The 21,537-nt window shown below is 59.2% G+C and overlaps 1 protein-coding gene across 5 annotated transcripts in view; it reads right to left on the bottom strand.

The window, feature by feature from the left end:
• Positions 1-20,565, bottom strand: part of SLC8A1 (solute carrier family 8 member A1) — a 167,999-nt gene extending 147,434 nt beyond the window's left edge. For 3 of the 5 annotated variants that reach the window (XM_056130545.1, XM_056130546.1, XM_056130547.1), the window contains exons 1-2: positions 20,384-20,565; positions 5,822-7,654 (exon numbers count right to left, since the gene is read on the bottom strand). In XM_056130545.1, the coding sequence (XP_055986520.1) occupies positions 5,822-7,620 (1,799 nt within the window). In that variant the 5' untranslated portion in view covers positions 7,621-7,654; positions 20,384-20,565. The remainder of the gene's footprint in view (positions 1-5,821; positions 7,655-20,383) is intronic. The other 2 variants (XM_056130548.1, XM_056130549.1) reach the window with 2 other exon arrangements.
• Between the last annotated feature and the right edge of the window lie 972 nt (positions 20,566-21,537).

The raw sequence follows: 21,537 nt of genomic DNA, 5'->3' as shown, positions 1-21,537 counted from the left end.
CCCGCCCCTGCAGGCAGGTGGCCCTGGGGTGGGAGGCGGAGCTCTCACCCACTCAACCTTCCAGAAGCTTCCTATGCACCCACCCCCCCTCCTCCTGGCCTCCCGGCGGCTTTCCACCCCTTTGCTGTGGCGTGTCTCTTCCTCGTTTTAGTCCTTCGGTGACGGGGCTCACAGGGGACCTTCAGAGGGAAGCCCACCCGGAGAGTGCCAAGCTCCTCCGAGGCCAAGCCCTGCCGGGCCCGTCTCTGGCTTGACCCCTTCTCCTGACGGAAACTCCAATTCTGCCCGTCCTGCACAGGCCCCGCAGGACGGGGCCAGACTCCATGTCTTCTGAGGAACGAGAGTGTCCAAGAGACCCTCGGGTATCGACTCCGATTCAGGACCAGCAAGTCTACGCCCCCCCGTTTCTCTAATAACGGCGAATCCTGAAGTGGACACTGGTCACGAGGGGATGCAGGCTGCCCGCCCAAACCTCGGAGCCCATCCTGTACACTCGGTCTTTAAACTCTGCGTCTCCTCACAGGGGACAGAACTGCTGCGGCAACCTCCACCAGAACCCCAAACTCGACCTGGCAGAGGAAGCCTGCTATCACCACGAACCCCGAGGCCCGGGTGGACATGGCCAGCGGCCAGCTGCATGGCGTCCATCCCGCCAGTGAAGAGAGTGCCAAGTTATAAGACTTTGGGCTCTGACCTTACCCAGTTGTTTATGACGAGTGTGCATTCGTGAAAACACGTGCATTTATGGAAAAAAGAGTCTCTTGACATTAAGAGTTAACATTTGCACATGATGCTTATCATTTGATTCTAAGAAAAAGTAAGTACTCGGCTCTTAAAAAAGAGAATCCATTACAGCAGAACGACTCTGAAATCCTCAGACAATTCCACATAAATCGCTTGCATTACCAGCTTCTTGGCGATTGTGTCCACGTAAAACACCCTGCTTCAGCATTGTTAGATGTTAACTGTGGGAGACACAATTCCACCATCAAGTAAATCTTGAGGATGTTGGAGTTATGGTAAGATGTGCTAATAGTCTTTCTGACATAACACTCTTTCCCCCAGTGGTTATCTTTATATCTGATTCCCACTGATTCATATGAACATTTATCTGTGCTGATGGCTGTAAGTTTTCTGAGTATTTTTGTTTGTTTTCTACATTTATTTTTACAGCTGTCTGCCAGATGAGTGCTGTCAGGACTGAATTGCATCTTGGATGGCTGTGTCTTAGATTTCTATAGGGCAAAAGAAGAATACTCATTCTATTACAGCAAAAACAAATGTTTCTTCCCTCGGAATCTGATAAGAATAAGAATAATAATAGATCCACAAAACCAGTCTGATACCGAATCTTACGTATTTTCTAAGTAGTTCTAAACTTATCTGGAAAGTTCAATTCCATTTTCAAAAAATGTGGTAGGCAAATTTAGTATCAGAGAGTTATATTAGTTGAGAGTTTCACATATTAAATTTCCTCGAGCTAACAAAGTTACGGCCATACTTGAAAATGTAAAAGTTGTTAAAACAAAATCTTGGACAGGCCCATTGTTTATTTAATTATGCTGTGGCTAGGAAACTTTAGAAAACCGATTTGCTAAGTGATGTATTACATAAATTTTCCGACTTACACATTCTGTTTTCAGCTCTGCATTTAAAACATGCAATAAATGCTCATTATCTTTTGAACCATCTTCCAAAAAAATGATCTTACTGGGATATAACTAAGTAATTAAATTTGATACATATCCACACTGATTAATTAACCTTAACACTTTCCAGAACAGTCAAGTCGACGTTAGACTTGGCGGGACAAACAGCATTTTGCAAGAATTATTAACACTAAACTCGCGTCAATAAAGAATGTCATTAGCAGCATTTCAAATTTGCGAACATCACCTACCAAACCTCAAATCAAATTAGCATATTTTTCATTTATTTTTTATTAGCTGTTAACATTAGACAGAATTTCCTGTCAAAGTCAGGATCCGCTGACATTTCTCCCCGACTGAGCTTATAGGAAACATATGCTGTTAATTCTCTCTCTCTAGTGGGGCTTTGCAATGCCATTCTAAAATTCTTTGCCTAAAGTATATTCTACTGCCATCACCAGTATTATTCTCAAGTAAACATTTCACTCTTGTAAAAGGCCACGATGAACTAACTCAACTCATTTATTAAGATCCTAGTGAATAAGAGACCGTTCTTCTATAATTTCCAGGGACTGTGTCATCACTAAAAATAAAATCAGAGATAAGAAATCCATCTGGTTATAGAAGCCAGCAAAGCTGTGACGTCCATGTAGTCAGACCAGGTCCTATTCCTGCCTTGGTTAATGCCTTCCTGCGTCTGAAAATTAGAAAGTCTTTAAATCCAGGGTTTTTCAGAAATCTCTTTAAAATACTCAGAAAGAACCGTACGTTCTGGCCTCACCCACAACATAAAATAGGCAAGGAAGAAAATATTTCTTTTAAAAATATTTAATAAGCTCAGTGGCGTTGCTGGCTTCTTCTAGCTATACTGAAAAAGTTCTATCTGGAGATGGGCTGCGAGTTGGATGAGACGTAAAATCGTTCTCAAACATCGGTTGGGCTGAGCCTATCTAGCTGAGTTTCACGGCAATGACAAACTCTTTGTCTCAGATCCGTGTGAGTCAGGTGTTCGGAACAACAACCAGAGCAAAAATTATCACCCACAGAAAGAAGAATAAGAGAGAGTTGATATTTTGGATTTTTAAAAACAGGCGTGAATCATCAGTACGTAGCTTAAGGCTAAATTCCACGGATGCAAACAGATGTACTTAAGCACTAGATATTTTAAATATCTACAAAGTTCATGAACAGTAAAATTCTATGATGTCAAGGTGAAAAGACTCTGAAATTAAAATGTTGTTTTAAAAAAAGTAGAGCTGAATTTCATTTCACTTAAAAACAAAACATTTTGTGCTTCTAAAACTCTACATAGGCAGAGTCTCCTGCCCCCGCGCCTGGCTGTCCTCGCTGGGGCCCCTTGGAGGGGAGCGGGTTGAGTTTTCCTCCCCGCCCCGACCAGGGCTCCGGCAGCTGAAGACCTCCAGAACCAGCCACCACCATGCTGAGAACACTCTCCGCACACATGAAGGTACCGGCAGGGGAACGAAGGCACGTGGGTCCCGGGGCTGAGATCTCCAAGCCTGCTTAGATCGGGGCTGAGCATCCTCCACCCAGATCCTCCAAATTCCAGTAGGCCGGGGTCACACCCACCAACTGACCCCCAGCGCCATGTAATCCCATCAACGGCCAAGACCCAGAGACCATAAAACCCATCTCCCGGAAGAAAACAATGCAGAGTCTCCTGCCCCCGTGCCTGGCTGTCCTCACCGGTGCCCCTTGGAGGGGGGCGGGTTGAGTTTCCCTCCCCACCCCAAGCAGAGCTCCGGCAGCCGAAGACCTCCAGAACCAGCCACCACCATGCTGAGACCACTCTCCACACGCATGAAGGTACCGGCAGAGGAACAAAGGCATGCGGGTCCCGGGGCTGAGATCTCCAAGCCTGCTCGGATCGGGGCTGAGCATCCTCCACCCAGATCCTCCAAATTCCAGTAGGCAGGGGTCACACCCACCAACTGACCCCCAGCGCTGTGTAATCCCATCAACGGCCAAGACTCAGAGACTATAAAACCCAGCTCCCAATGACATCTTATTATGACATCTTATTATCTCACTCCTACTTTGGACAAACTGGCAGGCTACCGAATGTAGCCTGCCCACACGGCAGAGTCTGGCAAACTCCCCGTGGTGTACCCAATATGCCAAATACCAGTAACAATGAAGGGTCTCATTCTCCTAACTCTGAAAGAGCCTTGAACATGGCACTTTTTAAAAAATCTCAGGGCTAGGACGAAGGAGACGTTACTGGGGCCTGCTCGAGGCAATTGACGAATAACAGAATGGTCGTGATCGTGATCGTGAAACTCTATATATAAATTCAGCAAATGATACAAGTTGAACCTTTAGAAGCTGGGACTGACAATGAAGACTGAATAATCCAAAGAACACAGAGAATCCATGATAATAACCCCACCACTCCTCACTAAGCTTCTTAAGAAATAAAAATTTCTAAAGCTAGGATTTGGTGATATTCCTTCCTTTGCAAGAATCATATAAATTTAATGGCACAGTCTGAATGTTATAAATGAAATTTGGCAGAAAAAAAATCATCCCATCAAAGCCCTGTCAGTCTCTTCCCCTCCCCACACCCAGCTTTCTTCCTCTACGCTGTGAACGAAAGATTATTTATTTATGGCTTTATAAAAGTCCTGGACTGCGGAAGGGAAAAGAAAATCTGTCCCCTCAAAAGACCACACAGTCATTGCCTTCAAAGAGAACAAGGTCCAACTTTCCTTAGAAAGCAACCCAAGTAAAACCCCAAACAAAACAATATGATCATACCAAAGAGTTTGTACAATAACATGAGATGCACGTGTACATGCCTGGCCCCCTCTCAGAAACACCGTCACATGCCTTACCTCCTCTAGGATAATGTCTGACCTTCTCTAAATGCAACCATGAGAATTACTGGGAGGTATAATAAGAAACAGTTCCTAATACAGGGACAGACGTAGCTGCCGAGGTGGGCAGGACTGCATTCAACACAAAGCCCGTGAGGACAATCTTTCCTCGGAAAGGCAGAATATTCACTGGCTCCTACGTTCCCGTCTTCAATAAAACAAGCATCCCAACACCATGCGTCTCTGTAAGTGGGCCGAGAACATTCTCAGCACTGATGTCACACAGGTGCTCCTCCAAGGAAGCATTCAGAGAAAGACTCCTGGGGTGGGCCTTGTTGGTCTGCTGGTCGTGAAACAGATTCTGTGACTGCTCCTTTCTGGGGGAGCACGGGAGAGATGGAACGAGCTTTTCTGGGAATCTTTTCTTTCTGTCCAAGAACCCTCATTTCTTGTTCGTCTTCCTTACAGTTTCAGCCAGAGAAATTGTATCTTAGAAAATACGTATTTTCCTTGATATATATATATCTCTCACATATATATCTCATATATATATGCATATATATATGCATATATCATACATTCTTTCCTGGAATCCCCAAGCCACCGGCGACACCCCCACCCCCTGCCAAAGTGTGGCCTTGCTGCGTCCTGCCAAGCCCAGGGCCCAGCGCCTGGCCTGCCGAGAGCACGGAACTGAGCCCCAGGCAGGAGGAGAGGCGCAGACCTCTGATGGGCAGGTAGGGGCAGGGCCCTGCGATCCCCTCCTGGACGGAACCTGATTTCTGCCCCGTCCCTCCCCAGCAGGATGTTGCGCAATCACACGAGGAAACCCAGAAGGGACGGAAAGAAGAGCTGAGAACGCTTCTCCGACCGCACAACACGGAACAGGGCGGGTTGAGTCGCAACCAAGCTGTGGCGTCTCAGCAGGAGCGGAGCGGACGACCCCGGACGAGAGGCAGCTGGGAAGCCCCCCCAGAGGACTGCACTCCAGACGTCCCTGGCTCGGCTCCAGACTGAAGCTGAGACCTCACAGAAGGGCGGCCTGACGTGTCCCTTTCCTCGCTCAGCAGAGAGAAAGAAGTGGAAAGCGACGTTTGCCGTTTTCAACCCGTGCCAAGTGGCCTGGGATGCTCGTCCCGGAGCCGCAGCTCCAGAAAGGACCCAACGTGTGTCACCATACAAAGGTCAACCTGAGCCGAGCCGCACAGCCATCTCTGCCCTGAGGGCATCCGAGGAAGGGGCAGGTGGCAACCGCCTCCCCAAGCCCACCCCCACAACACAGGAGGCTCACGCCCGCAGCCCCACACCCACACCCCGCCCGCAGAGCACACTTACACGATCTCGTCGTTCTGGAACTCCAGCTCCCCACAGGAGTCCTCGAAGTCCTCGCCGCCGCCCCTGGCAGTGCCCTCGACGGTCTTGTAGGGCACGATGACGTTCCCGCGGGCACCCGACGTGCGCAGGACCTTCACCTCCATGACCCCGATGCTCTCGCTCACGTGCGTCACGGGCTCCTCGAAGGTGAAGATGCCGGCGTGGTCGTCGTCGAAGATGGTCACGGTGGCCGTGCAGGGGGAGCCCAGGCAGGCCAGCGCCGACACGTGGTTGGCCTCCAGGACGCTGTCCTCGGACGCCTCGGCCGAGACCTGGACGTTGCTCAGGTGCACCAGGAAGTTCTCATCCTCCTCGAAGATGTCGTCGTCGATGATGCCCACGCGGATTTCCTTCTGCGTCTCGCCGGGCTTGAAGACCACCGTGCCCTCCGTGAACTCGTAGTCCGAGCCCGCGTTGGCCGTGCCATCTTCCGTCCGGAAGTCCACAACCACCGTGCTGGTGAGGTCCCCGCCCCGGCGCACGATGGTGAGCGCCACGGTGCCGCAGTTCTCCAGGCACTGGTAGGTGCCCTGCTCGAAGCAGATTCTGCTGATCGGGTCGCCGTCGGTCATGTCGGTGTTGACCTCGTGCATGCTGACCGCCTTGCGTGCCTGGTCGGCCGCGTGCCGCTTGAGGATGTTGCCGGCCCCGGTCATCAGGCGCGTGGCCTGGATTCGGTAGAAGGCGCGGCTCTTCTGCTGCTGGCTCAGCACCTGGTAGTTGGCCAGCTCGATGAGCTGCTCGACCTCCTTCTCCGGGTGCTTCTGCTTGAGCTCCTTCAGGATCCTGGCCATCTCCCGCCGGGCCTCCTCGTCCTCCTGGTCCCGCTCGTCCACCTCCAGCACCAGCGCGCCGTCCAGGAAGTTGTCGACGTGCGAGTTGACCACCTTGCCATCCATCTCGATCTCCGTCTTGGACGACGGCCGGTCGCCCTCATGCTCGATGATCATGCCCCTCTGCTTGCCGGCCCGGTACCTCTTGTAGACATACTTGTAGAAGAGGAGCCGCCGGTCGGCCACCCAGGCGAACACCACGCAGATGGGAAAGAAGAAGAAGGTGAGCAGCCCCTCCCACACCTCCACGACGCCCGGGGAGATGACGGACAGGATGATGTAGAGCCAGGTGTAGGCGAAGATACTCCAGGCAGCCGTCACGAAGAACACGCGCAGGTGCTTGATCTTCCTGGTCTCGCCGTCGGGGACCACGTAGACGCACAGGGCGATGATGATGAACATGTTGAAGGCGGCACTGCCCACGATGGTGCTGGGGCCCAGGTCGCCCGCCGTGAAGTTGTGGCCGCACACCTCGATGACCGACAGCAGGATCTCGGGGGCGGACGAGCCCAGGGCCATGAGGGTCAGGTTGGACACCGTCTCATTCCAGATCCGCACGGTGGTCTTGGTGGTCTCCCCGTTGGGCTTCTTGATGGTGATCTCCTTCTCCTGTGAGGTGATGACCTCGATGGAGGACATGAAGCGGTCGGCGATGATGGAGACGCCGAGGAACATGTAGACCATGGCCACGAAGTACACGGTGGCGCGGGCGATCTTGTCCCCAAAGGAGGGGTCCTGCGGCTCCCAGACGGGCAGGATCACCCCCTTCTTACAGTAGTAGGAGCCTGTGCACTCGGCCGTGCTGTTGCCTTCCCCTTCCGCCTCGGGCTCGGCCCGGAGGTGCTCCACGTGCCAGAAGAGCAGCGTCACGAGGGTCAGCAGGTGGAGCCCGGCGGGCCAGGTGGGCCACAGGCTGAGCGGCAACATGGCTGCCCCCGAGCAGACCCCCGACGGTGCCGGCCTGCAGGAGAACCAGGGAGAGAGGAAGAAGGAGGACACCGTTAGGGCCGATGGAGGCGTGATCCAAGGCCGTGCTCCCGCCCTCACCCGCTCCGCACCGTCTCCTCCCCCACCTCTATGCTCGCCCCACCGTTCCGAGATCCCACCCTCTCGGCGGCTCCCCTCTGGCCCCAAGTTCACGACTCCCTGTCTCGGCGCGTGTATTTTCCATGTAAAATCCCCGTCTCCTCGGCCAGGGTGGCCACTGATTTGCTGGAAGCGAGAGTTTCTGAGGCCCTTTTCCTTGACCCACATTCATATCAGCCAGTGGTGTGCCGAAAATACGACATGAAGCCTGGGATCATTTCTCTGCACGTCGGCAAAGCAGATTTTTCATTTTGGGTTTGGGCAAGGGAAACCACCCTCAAGAAACTCCGTCACCGCCAGAAGCACCTTTTGGAGACCGTGCAGTGGCCACGGTGCTTGTCTCGCCAACCCAGTTCCATCTCTGGCACCGCTAAAAGTTGCCTGGTGTGTGGCTTCGAAGAGCCAGGGACTGTCTCTGAGCACCGATGGGTGTGGCCCAAAATTTAAAACACGACTGGTGTCTCTCCCCAAGGCAGACTGGGCATGGTTCAAACTCAGCCCCTGCCCTGCAGAGCACCTGATGCCCACGCGGCCTTGGAAACGTGGAGGAATCTCACCTCCCTCACGGGCGACCAGTATTTGTGCTTGAGGGAGAATCAGCTGTAGCAGTTTTAATTTGTTTTTCTTCGGGGGCCACTCCTGGGGGTGCTCAGAGGACCACGTAGGATGCCGGGGACCGAACCCAGGCTGGCTGCGTGGGAAGCAACAACTTCCCCGCTGTGCTATGGCTCTGGACCGTGACAGGAAGCAGGAAGGTGGGAGACATGTGGGAACACTGATTTGCTCTGGGGAGGCCCTTTCCCTGAGCCTTGACCAAGGGGTCCACGGAGCGGGGGCTGCCTTCCTGCCTTTCCTGGTCAGGCCCCTCTTGTTCAGGAATGCCCGTGGCCCCGTGCACCTGGGCTGCAGCACGGTGTCAGGAAGGCTGTCGCTCTTGGTGACCTCACTGCCCCAGAGACCCACAGACAGAGCTCAGACGGGGCCCAGGAGAGCAGCCGGGCCATGAGGCACTCATGGTTGCAGAAGCTGCGGTGGGCGCCTCCCTCCCAGGGGGCTCTATGCACCCAGGAGAGGCAGCACCCTCCGCTTCAATCGCCAAAGAGCTCCAGGTCCAGAAGAGGATGGACTGGTCTCCTGCCACCCACACTGGGCAGCTGGGCTGTGTCCAGGGACCCCAGACTCTGCTCAGGACCTGGACGTCCACCCTCTGAGCAGAGCACGGCATGAGTGAATGCCATCCCTGTGTGCCCTGGGACCAAGAGCAGGTGCTGGGGGAGGCCCCCAAGAGGGGCTGTCACTAGCTTCCTTCCGGCTCAGCCGAATCAGCACCAGGAGCCCGGATTCCTGGAGGACACCCTGTCCTTCCTTCCAAGTCACAGTTTCCTCTTAGCGCCTGAAAAGTGGGGAAAGGCCCTGGAGGAAGCAGGGGAGGGGAACAGGGGGGCTCTCTGTCTACACACCACACTGAGTCAGGATCCTGTGCCATGTCAGTAAACAGCCACTCAGTCTTCCCACGAAAGAAATGACTGGGGTGAGGGGCAGGGCTCAAAAATGCGCATCATTGCCTCTTCAGGGAAGTGTCTCTGGTGGAATTGAGAGATGTGGAAGCAGGGGATGGTGCCGCCAGCAGACCAACCTGTACCCACTGGGCAAGTGCATGAGCATCCTGTGGTGCCTTCAGGCTTCCTGATACCCCCAACTTGCTGCTGTGCCTTTGGTCAGACCCCAATAACTTGGGGCCAAGCTTACCAAGAAATTAAATGGCCAAAGTTAGGTACATGGGAGCCATCCCCACAAACCACTTCCAATTCAGCTATATAAGCTCATTTATTGGCCGTATTTCAGAGACCCATAGATAAATCTCGAAAGAGACCAAAAGACGCAGTTAGGGCCTATAGCGTGGAGGTAGGCGGGAACCTGTGACCGAGAATTCCAGGCCTGCTTGGATCGGGACTGGGCCCCCTCCCCCCAGTCCCCAATATTCCAGCAGCTTGGCAGTCACACTCACAAACTGCTCATCCCCCTGCCCCCGGCCCCATGCAATCTCATCAACAGCCAAGACCCAGGGACTATAAACCAAAGTTCCCGCAAGAGAGCGCCACCGAATGTCTTGACCCTGCGCCAGGCTGTCTTCACCGGGGCGCCTCGGAGTGGGGCGGGTTGAGTTTCCCTCCCTGCCCTAAGCAGAACCCAGCAGCCGAAAACCTCCAGAACCCAACCGCCGCCATGCTCAAAGCCACTCTCCACACGCTGGGATGAGCCTCACCCTAAATGGGATGAACCTCACCCGGCCGGAAAACCCAGATGTGTGGGACTCCGTGACGGATCTCCAAGCCTGCTCGAATAGGGACTGGACTCCTCCCCCCAGCTCCCCAGTTTTCCAGTAGCTTGGCAGCCACACCCACAAACTGCCCCCAGCGCCATGTAATCTCTTCAATGGCCAAGACCCAGAGACTATAAACTAAAGCTCTCAGAAGAGAACGACACAGTTTCCTGGACATTATATTCTATTCATAACAAGCAACACAAAACAAATCGTCTAGCACTGCCGTTTGGCAGGTTTGAGTGGTGGGGGGACTGGTGTTGAAATAAATTTGCTCAAGCAAATCGATGAACAACGGGAGGACAGCGACAGTGACAGAGAACCAAAGTAGAGGGACAGTATGGGGGAAATTGTCGCCACACAGGCAGGGGGAGGGTTGGAATGGGGGAGTGGGGGTGCGGAATACTGGGGATTTTGGTGGTGGAAAATGTGAACTGGTGAAGGGGTTGGTGTTTGATGACTGCATGATCAGAGCTCAAACATGAAAGCTTTGTAACTGTGTCTCATGGTGAATCAAAAAAAGAGAGAGAGAGAGAGAAATAATAATAAAATAAAATTAACATTCAGAATAGAATAAAAAAAAAAGGTAATGTGGAGTCCGTGCCCAATTCAATTAGCTTAATCAATGGCTGAATAAAGAGTAGTACTCCTACATTATATTTGAGAGAGCGAGAGAGAGATCTCGGAGAAGCACCTGCCCCTCACAGAGGTATCTCCCTTATGGAAACAACTCCCTCAGGAAAAACCTCATGGAAGAATCTTTCCTGGAAAGCATGTCCTCCTCAAAGAAGGATCTCTCCTCAAGGAAGGATCTCTCCTCAAGGAGGTATCCCTATTATGGAAGCACCTGGGGAAAGCACCCTCCCTCTCCTCAAGGAAGGATTTTCCTCAGAAAGTATCTCCCTCAGGGAAGTTTCTCTTTCAGAAAATTATCTCCTTCAGGGAAGCATCTCCTCTTCATGGAAGCATATTTCCCTGGAAAAATTTCCTCTTCAAGGAAGCATATTCATCATAGAGATCTCTTTCTCATGGAAGCTTCTCCCTCAGGGAATTATCTCTCTGGAGGGGGGGAGGGGAATCCATCTCCTGGAAACAACTTCCTCACGGAAGCATCTGCTTCAGGAAAAGATCTCCCTCATGGAAGCATCTCCTCAAGAAAGCATCTCCCTCAGGCAAGTACTCCCTCAGGAAGTGCTTCCTCCTCAAGGTAGCATCTCCTCCTCAGTGAAGCGTCACCCTCAGGGAAGGATCTTTCTCAGAGAAGCATTTCTCCTCAGGAAGCATCTCCTTTCCTTTCAGTGTGGTGAAGGCCATGCAGGCAAACACCACTCCCGAACCACCTCCTTTAAACGCCCAGAGGAAAAGCCCGTGGACCACTGACACTGTGTCCTGACACGCGGGGAGAGGAAGAGACTCTGGCAGTCGTGAGGAAACCGGGGGGGGGGGGGGGGGGGGGGGGGGAAGCAGCTCGCCTCTCGACTCTGAGCCAGGTGCCAGGACAGTCCTGGCGCCGAGGGTGTGGGAGTGACCCCAGTGCCCACGCCTGTTCCCGCGGGCGGCCCTGCCCTCGCGGACTGTCCCGGAGCTCTGGCCACTCTCATCGCTCAAACGAGGAACAGAAAGCGCTTATCCCGTAAGCGGGCCGAGTCCCGGGACGGACGGACAGACGGGGGTCCGTCAGGGATTTCATGCTGCTGGCCAGGGAGGGGATGGCTGTCTGTCCCATGCGGCCTCGCTCCCGGGAGCCCCCGCTGGGCCAACCGTGGGCCGCTCGAGCTCACAAGAACCCGTCCTGGGGGCCCCTCCTGCATACACTCACGCCTGCACTCACATGCACACTCACACACACACACTTACACATACCTCACATGCACTCGCACACTCACATGCACTCACACCTGAGCACGCTCACACACTCACACACATTCACACTCACACACATTCACACTCACACACATTCCACATACTCACACACATACACACTGACACATACATACCATACTCACACATACCTCACACACACATACACTCACATGCACTCATACCTACACACTCTTACACACATATACACTCACACGTGCTCACACCTACAGTCACACACTCACACACACCTGCACACACTCACGCATGCACACACACACTCACACACATACACACCCACATGCACTCACATCTACACAAACTCACATATACACATATACACACATACACACATACTCACATGCACTCACACCTACACGTACACATACACACTCATATGCACTACACACTCGCACACATACACTCACACGTACTCACACCTACAATCATACTCACACTCACACACCTGCACACACACTCACACATGCACACACTCGCACACACATATACACTCATATGCACTCACATCTACACAAACTCCCACCTACACACTCACACACACTCACATGCACTCACGCCTACACGCACACCTACACACTCACATGTACTCGCACCTACAGTCCTACTCACACACTCACACACCTGCACACACTCATGCATGCACACATTTGCACACACATACACACTCATATGCACTCACATCTACGCACTCTCACATACACACGTACACACGCTCACACACACTCACATGCACTCACACCTACGTGCTCACACACACTCACGAGAATGGGAGCCACCAGAGACATTTCCCAGGGGATTCCCACAGGGAGGTCCGTGTGCCTGACCCTTCCCAGCTGCGGAGGGCTGTCCCCGGGGGCTGCCCTCACTCTCCTGTCAGCCTCGGTGCCCAGCAGCAGCACGACTGCCCCGGGCGGGACCAAAGCCGGTGGACACACGCTCCTGCGCCCCCGCAGGCCGGGAGAGACAGTCGCTCAGCCACCAAATGACGGGGCCTCGGGAGAGCTGAGCGGACGCCTTCCTGGGGTGGGGAGGGGAGGACGAAGGCCGGGGCAGGCGTGAGCAGGGCCCCTGGGAAGGACGGTTTTCCTGTGGCTCACTGGAAGCCCCTCGCGATGTAGGGCGCAGGGCGTGTTTCCTCACGCCATGTCGCTCAAATGAAGCGTCCTGGTGGTTCTGGCCAGGGTCTCGGCAGGGTCCCGGGGCGTGCAGGACGGGCTTACGGCTTTTGAGAGGGTCAGGATGCACCTTGTCCTCACTGGACTGCAACATTCTCTTGAAACGATTTTTAAAAATCGAATGAAAGAACTGTGATGTACAGAGCTGTCGATCGCTGAGTTCTGGGCGTGTAATATTTCAACACCCCCCCCCCCCCGCCCCCACCAGTGTCAGCATTCTCGGTGGGGGCTGCCTTCCCTGACGCGCCTCCAGGCGGCGAGAACCAACCCTCCGGGCCCAGCGGGAGGAGGGGGGGTGGGCAGCACACCCAGGCGTGGCCTCACCCCTGCTCCCCCACTGAGGGGCGCTCCGTGTAGCCGGGAGACCCTCAGTGGGGGACACACGGGAGGGCCACAGAGGAAGGGCCGTCCCTGACACCTTCCAGCTCACACACACACCAGAGAAGGAACCGGCACTGCATGCCTGGGACTGCAGGTCGCCGGGCCAGCGGAGTCCCGACCCAGGCCACACTCTCGGGCCCCTCTCAGAACCTGGGGCTGTGACAGGAGCACTGAGGGGGGGGGGAGAGGAAGGAGAGAGAGGGGGAGGCCGAGAAAGGAGGATGAGAGGGAAGGAAACTCCCTCTCACCAGGGCCTCGCGGAGATGGGCCGAGGCCGGGTCTCATCCGCGTCCCGAGTCACTGGGCTCCAGCCTCCAGCTAACTTCCCGGGACGGGACCCTGACTGCCAGCCATCGTCATCGGGGCATCTGGGGCCTGGTGCGGGCGCGGGAGGGGTGCGAGGAGCAGGAGGAGAGAAGGAATCTCACCTGCGGCCCCACACAGGGTCCCCCAGGGAACACACCAGCTCCAGAATGAACCCGCTCAGGCCCAGATGGACCCGGCCTCCTGCCCCCTCTCCAGAGAAACGAATTCCTCAGCCCCCCTGGCCTTCAGCCAGCCCCGGGAGCACCCACCTCTCGGCGCGCAGTGAAGCCCCTTTCCCGAGAGCCCAGGCGCCCTCCGCACAAGCCCCGTCGCCCATCGGGGAAAACTCTGCTCTGGAGGGAGAGCCTGAGTGGCTGCCCGGAGGAGGCATCCCCCGTCCCCGGCGGGCCATGAAGCCCAGCTCCTCTGCTGAGAGGGCTCAGTGGCCAGGCCCAGGCCTGAAGTGGGGGTCGGAGCCCCAGGGAGATGCTGGACTCCCCCGCGGTCACTGCTTGGGAGCCTCTGGGGCGTTTCTGTCCTCCCCTGACCAAGGTGGGTTTCGGGCCGGAGGCTGAAGGTGGGCAGAGCCTCAGCTGCACGCGGTCCCCGGGGGCCAGCGCAGGCGTCCCCCAGAAAAACCCATGAGGAAGGAAAGGCGGGGACGCTGACGGGTGCACCCGGGGTCGGAGGTCAGGCCCTGCGGCGCCGAGAGCAACCCTGCAGCTCCTCCTCGCCTGCAAACGCGGTTCCTGGTCCGGTCACGCCAGGGAGAAGGTCACAGGGTCACCTGCAGGGTCAAGCTGCCTCTTCTCGGAACCTGCAGTGAGCATGGCCCTCACCGCCCGCGCCTGGCAAGGTGCCCGCAAGCCCCCGGGCTGGGAGTTAGACAGTCCTCCTCCTGCTCCTCCTCCTGGCTCCTCCTCCTCCTTCTGCTCCCTCCTCCTGCTGCTGCTGCTCCTCCTCCTTCAGCTCCTCCTCCTCCTCCTCCTCTTCCTCTTCCTGCTCCTCCTCCTCCTGCTGGTGCTCCTCCTTCCTCCTTCTTCTGCTGCTGCTCCTCCTCCTCCTCCTGCTCTTCCTCCTCCTCTTCCTCCTCCTGCTCCTCCTCCTGCTCCTCCTCCTCCTGCTCCTCCTCCCCCTGCTCCTCCTCCCCCTGCTCCTCCTCCTCCTGCTCCTCCTCCTCCCGCTCCTCCTCCTTCTCCTCTTCCTCCTCCTCCTTCTGCTCCTCTTCCTCCTCTTCCTGCTCTTCCTCCTCCTCCTCCTCCTCTTTCTCCTCCTCTTCCTTTTCCCCCTCCTCCTCCTGCTGCTGCTGCTCCTCCTCCTCCTGCTCCTCCTCCTCCTTCTCCTCGTCCTCCTCCTTCTGCTCCTCTTTCCTCCTCCGCCTGCACCTCCTCCTCCTTCTCCCACTCCTCCTCCTTCTCTTCCTCCTCCTCTTTCTGCTCCTCTTCCTCCTCCTCCTCCTCCTCCTGTTCCTCCTCCTCCTGCTGCTCCTCCTCCTCCTGCTCCTCCTCCTCCTCTTCCTGTTCTTCCTCCTCCTCCTCCTGCTCCTCCTCCTCCTCTTCCTGCTCCTCCTCCTCCTCCTGCTGGTGCTCCTCCTCCTTCTCCTGCTGCTCCTCCTCCTCCTTCTCTTCCTCCTCCTCCTCCTGCTCCTCTTCCTCCTCCTCCTGCTCCTCCTCCTCCCGCTCCTCCTCCTGCTCCTCCTCCTCCCCCTGCTCCTCCCTTTCCTCTTTCTGGTCCTCTCTCTGCCCCTCCCTCTGCCCCTACAGCAGCGCTGTGGGACTGGACACTGGCACGGGAGGAGATGCAAGGCCCAGTCGTGGGAGAGCACAGAGGGGCCGGGGCTGCCACCACCTGAGACCCGACTGACCTGGAGCCCGGGGGCACGCATGCAGGGTGTGAGGGCAGCACCTGCGGGGCAGGGGTGAGGCTCCGAGTCGGACGTGCGGCCAGGTCAGTCCCGGGGCTCCAGCCCATCGGCAGTGCAGGAGCCAGGGCCAGGCCTTCTCCCTCTGGGGGGTCCCAGGACTGTCTGATCAGAGCCTGGGGCAGGGGGCAGGGCCACCTCCTGAACTTGGCCGCACTGTGAATGCAACCGACCTCCCGACCTTCCGCGGGCCGCTGGCAGGCCCCTTAAGTCAAGGGCAAAGCAGAACACACGAGGTGCTGGGGCGCAGGGAGCCCCCACACGTCAGCCCCTCCCCCTCCTCGCCTGCTGCCCCTCGGGCCCCACGAGGAACCCCACACACGGGGCGCAGCTGTCGGACCCAGCTGCCTGCCGGCTGGCCTCAGCTCCCGCCCGGCCGCCCCACTCGGCAGGCCACCTCGCGCGCAGCACGGCCGACCGAGGGATTTCTTAACAGAAGGAGAATTCTTGCACTGACGCGCTGCTCTGTGTCACTACAGGTGCCAGGACTGCCCGTCTGAAGCGGCCCTGGGCTGCCCCTCACCAGCAGGGACATCCCAGCACAGGGAGACGCCATCCCTGACGGGAGACCAAGGCCAACGGCTGAATGGCCAAGGCAGGAGGCCACCTCGGCTGCCTGAGCTGGCCCAGAAGCAACTGTGGGCGTGGGAGCCCCCGCGATGCCCCCAGCCCCCAGTCTCTCAGCCAGTCCCCGCCTCGGCATCTTCCTCTGCTCCAGACCCTGAGCCCTCTCCAGCTGCCGCGGACCGGGTGCAGTGGGGGACACAGGCCGCGTGGGAGGACAGGGACCTGCCCCGGCACCAGAAGGCCTTTGGTTCAGGCTTCACTGCAATCGTGTCATTCGAGCAGACGCCTCCAAGCCTGGGGTGCGGAGGGTCCCGCTTGCCTCCACACCCTTGCCCGGTGGGGCAGCTGCCAGGAATTTCCTTCCTTCCTCCCCCTCCTCCTCCTCCTCCTCCTCCCCCCGGTCCTCCTCCCACTGGCTGGAAATCCTTGCCTCCGGGTAGGAGGAAACCTCCTCCCGAACTTCCTATTCTCTCTTCTACCTCGGCCCTCCCCAGGTGGGGGTGGGTGGGACTAGGATTTGGGTCTCACCAGGTGGTCCTCAGGGGCTTCTCCAGGCTCTGTGCTGGGGGCGGGGGTCTGGGATCCAACCACGACTGGCTGCCCCTATTCTGTCGGGCCTGTTTGCTCTCTTTAAGCTCCCTTGGCTGGGTAGATCCACAGGAGGGGACACTGAGGCCTGGAACACAGGGGCCCGGGGGTCCTCAGCAGCGCCCCCAAAAGCCTCGGAGGCAGCCGCCAACTATCTGCCTTCCAAATGCGGCCTGCAGCCCGGGACAGCTCCATCACCCATCCGGGGCTGCTCAGGACCAAACCTGCCCCTAGGAGTGGTCGGGCCTCAGGGCTCCGAGCTCAGGAAAAGGAGCGCCCACCGCACGCACCGTTTCCCGCACCGTTTCCCGGTGGTTGGGAAACGCACCTCGGCCTGAACGTGAGAGACTGCAGAGGAAGGGCAGGGACGGGGAGAGGGGGCCGGCTCATCTGGACGCGAGAAAGGGCAAGGGCGGAATAAGCCCACTCTCTTGAAGGAGACCAGCCCCCGCCGAGCTCAGAGCTCTGGGTGCAGAGCGCGGCCATCCCCGAGGCCCCAAGGGACACCTAAAACGCTCGCTTCCATCACATCTCAGATACGTCTCCAGGCGAGAGACATCCCATTATGCTGAGAAAAAATTGGAAACAGCGGGTTCAGCTGCCAGCCTCACCACCGAGAATTAGAACTACCAGTGACAGAGAGCCAAGGGAGCTGCGCCGGGAGAGCAGGGCCGCTGCCTGCCACAGGGGGGCGCAGGAGAGCCGGGTCACATGGGAGCGCCGGGCAGCTGGACCCGCTAGCCCAGAGTGGGCCCAGTGGGAGAGGTCGGGGCAGGAGACCCGAGAGGAGGTGAAGACTGTCGTGCTGGGCCACGGCTTGGAGCAATAGGAGGCAACACTTGGCTCCGGCAGGACATAACAAATCAGCAGAGTGGCCGGGCAGCTGCCGAGCTCGGGAAGCCTCTGGTGACCGCGAAACTGTCCACACGTTCACGCGAGGCTCTACAGTGGCCATGCCCCGGTGCACGTAGCCCACTGTCCCCTGCTTCCACACGCTGCTCCTTGCACCCGGGCGACACGGCACGCGGGAAGGTGCTCTTCAGCTGGCTTCCAGGAGCTCCGAGCTCCCACCTCGCTGATTTTGTTAACGAAACAGATTAAACACTTAGAGAGAAGGAACCATGTGTTTACTCTGCAAGATAAATAAAAGTCTATTTTGGTCCGATAAAAAACATGTTAAATATAGCTGGCTAACAAGTGCAGAAACGCTCGGGATGTTTTTTGGCTTCAAGACATAGTACGCGGGAAAGGGCAATTAAAGTGATCCCTGCAAACACTCCTCAGGCGACACTGGCTCTGCCGCACCTTCATTTTGCAACTGCGCTTGGAGTGAAGGGAACTGCCATGTCCTCCCGCTCCCCTCGACAGTCAACAAAGGGTCCACCTCGTTCTCAATCTTAACTCCGAAGCACGCAGGGAGAACCACGAACACGTCAAGGGAGATAGGCAGGCAGATGGACAGGTAGGCAGGAGGCCCTGGGGAGATCAGATCGATAGATAAAGGCAGGCCACTGACCAGCTGCTGATCTGGGGTGTGTGTGTGTGGGGGGGGGGGGGGACACAGGATCCTATGGATCGATTACACAGAGAGTGGAAGCCGCAAGCATGCAGGGCCCCAGAAATCCTCTCCTGCGTTACTGTCCCCTGCCAGCCTTGGGAAGCTCGCAACATGCCAGGCTGTTGGCAGTCCATCCTTTGCCATCCCGGCACTGCTCAGCGGTGAATGACGCGTGACCTCCCCCTGGCTCCCCTCCCTCAGAAACCCAGGAGTTAACCATTTGTTTTTAATGAAAGACACAGCCATTTTAGGCAAAGGCCGGGTCCTTTCCCGAGCCAGCAGGGAAATCTCACTCTGGAGTTGTCAGATGCTGGCGGGGCCTCCCAGCCAGGGCGGGATCTGCACAGCGAAACCCACTGCAGAAAATCCATTGGAGCCGTGCAACGGGCCTCCGGCCGGCGCGGCCAGGCCCCCAAGATGGAGCGGGAGGACTCCCTCTCCCTCCTCCTTCCTCCCGGGGCGGCAAGTTGAGCACAGCCCGAGCCGGCCGCGGCTCCGGGAATCTGAAAGCGGAAGGACCAGGAAGCGTCCCCGGCCCGCGCCGCCTCCACGCGCGTCCTCCGCCTCCCGGGCCGGCCGCAGGAGCGGCGCGGGAGGAGGAAACGTTTTGGGGGGCAAGGGGCGTCGGGGAGGGGGCGGAGGGCACGCAGGAGCCGACGACGGTCGCTGGCCTTCGCCGCGGCCCGGGCCGCGCTGCCCGGTCCCCGCGCGCGCGCTCCCTCCCGCAGGGCGCACCCGCTCGCGGGCCGTCGCGTCAGCGTCTGTCACTGCCCAAAGCCATCGCCCACTACGCCGCCCACGGACTCCCTCTCCCCCTCGCCACCTCCGGCAGGAGAAAGTTTGTATTGTTCGATTCACAACCACTAGTGGCTGCCTGGCGGGGGAGCGAGCCAACGCCGCACCCGCAGCGGGCTGCGGGCCCCTCTCGGCCGGCCGGCACGGCGCGCCCCGGCGGCGGCGCTGGGGAACGGGAACCTTCCCCCGGGGAGCCCGGCCACCTCCCCGGCCACCTCCCCGGCCACGGCCACGGCCACGGCCGCTCGGCCGGGAGAGGGAAATCCGAACTGCCACGCCGGGCCATTCATCCGCGGCGTGCAAGGCAAGCTCTGCACAGGCACGCGCGCGCGCAGACACACGCGCGCACTGGGACACGGGCACACACACACGCACACACATACGCGCGCACACACGGGCACACACGCGGGCACACACGCACACATACAGGCACACACAGGCACACACACATACACGCACACACGGACGCGCGCGCGCGCGCACAGACACACACACACACACACACACACACACACACACACACACTCACAGGGCGTTTTGCAGAGCATCGTGTGTGCGGATCCGCTTCCTCGGTGCCCGGCCGTCCCCCGCAGCCCGCCCTCCCCTTCCCGAAGGCCAGCCTGGCGCAGACCCCCGCGGAGCTCGGCCCGGTCCCCGGGCGCCCCGGAGCCCCGGCGGTCGCAAAGTTCTGGCCCCCGGGACAGGTGCGGGCGCGGGGCCGGGACGCGCAGCCCGGCCCGGCCCGGTCCGGCCCGGCCCGGCCCGGCCCAGCCCACCGAGCGGCATCTGCACGGCGGGTCCCGACGCCAGGCTGCGGCCACACCTCCCTGCCCGGCCTCTCCGCAGCCCCGGGGGAGCGAGCCCCGGCGCCGCCCGGAGCCGGGTGTCGGGGGGAAGCCCCGGGGATGCCCGGGGGAGGGTGACCCCGGCGCGGAGCCCAGTGGGTGGGGACGCCGGGCAGCCGGGCAGCGCCGCATTCCGGCTCCCTGGGCCGGGGGCGCGGGCGCGGGGCGGGCTGCGGGCTGCGGGGTGCGGGGTGCGGAGGAGATGCGGGGTGCGGAGATGCGGGGCGCGGGGCGCGGGAGCCGCGCGCGGGCCGGGGGTCCTACCTGGCGGGGCCTCACTGGGCGCGCGGCCGGCCCCAGCCGGCTCCCATCTTCTGCGGGAGCACAAAGCGGGCTCGCGCGGCGCGGGGCCGGGAGGCTGGGCGGGCCGTGCGGGCGGCGCTCCCGCCGCCTCCTCCTCCCTGCAGCCTCCTCCCTCCGGCCTGCGGCCTCCTCCCTCCTCCCCGCCGCCTCCTCCCTCCTCCCCGCCGCGGCCTCCTCCCCGCGCGCCCCCGCCGCCCGCGCGCCCCTGTCGCCGCCCAGACGCGCCCGGGCCCGCGGCCGCGCGAGGCAACTTTCCTCCCCGCGCGCCCCCCGCGGCTCACCCCCGCGCCCGGCCCCGCGCGCCGCCCGCGTCGCCCTCCGGGACCCAGGCCCGGGGCCGCTCCCGCCGGGCCCCGCGACCCCCGCCCGCCCCCCCGGGCCCGCGGGCAGCGCGCCCCGCGCCTGGACACCTGCCCGCGCGCGGCGATCGCCCCCGCCGCGCGCGCCCCTTACAGAGCAGGCACCGCGCCGGGAGCCCCGGTCCGCGGCTGGACGGGAGGGGACGGCTGGCAGGAGGCGCGGCTCTGCGCCCGGAGTGCGGGGCAGGACACCTGCGGGGCCTTTAAACCCCGCGGGGGGCGGAGGGCGGGCAGGGCCCCGCAGGCTGGTGGACCGGGACTGGGGCGGGCACTCCCACTCCGCGGCCAAGGCCGGGCACGCTCCGGGGCCCGCCCTCCTTGACCCGAAGGCGCACAGGTCTGAGGTAGGGCTCGGCTGCAGGGGTGCGGGGGAAGGGAGCCCCGGGGGCAGGGGTCACCCTGGGCCCAGCGGAGGGAGGTTTCCGCTGCCCGGCCCCGTCCGCCCCCGTGAGCTTCTGCAGAAGCGGCGCCACAGACGTGCCGTGGGGCTGCACAGATGCCGCGAGGGGACAGCAGGGACGCTTCCCTCGGCTGTGGTGACCTCGGGAGAGGGTAGGGCGACACGCCCGGGAAGAGACGTCTAGGATCCCAGGAGCTGGGAACAGGAGGGGGTGCTGCAGGGCAGGGGAAGGCCGGGGCGCCCCAGGAGGGCCTCTGCAGGACAGCGCTGGCTCTGGACCTGGGCGGGGCGCGCCCTGAGACGCGCACCAGCGGCAGCGAGTCTCCAAGGAGGCCTGGGGTGGTCTCCAGGCCCGC

This window comes from Sorex fumeus, unplaced genomic scaffold (assembly GCF_029834395.1).
Source record: "Sorex fumeus unplaced genomic scaffold, SorFum_2.1 ptg000079l, whole genome shotgun sequence".
Taxonomy (NCBI): domain Eukaryota; kingdom Metazoa; phylum Chordata; class Mammalia; order Eulipotyphla; family Soricidae; genus Sorex; species Sorex fumeus.
This window is presented reverse-complemented; position numbering and strand designations above follow the sequence as displayed.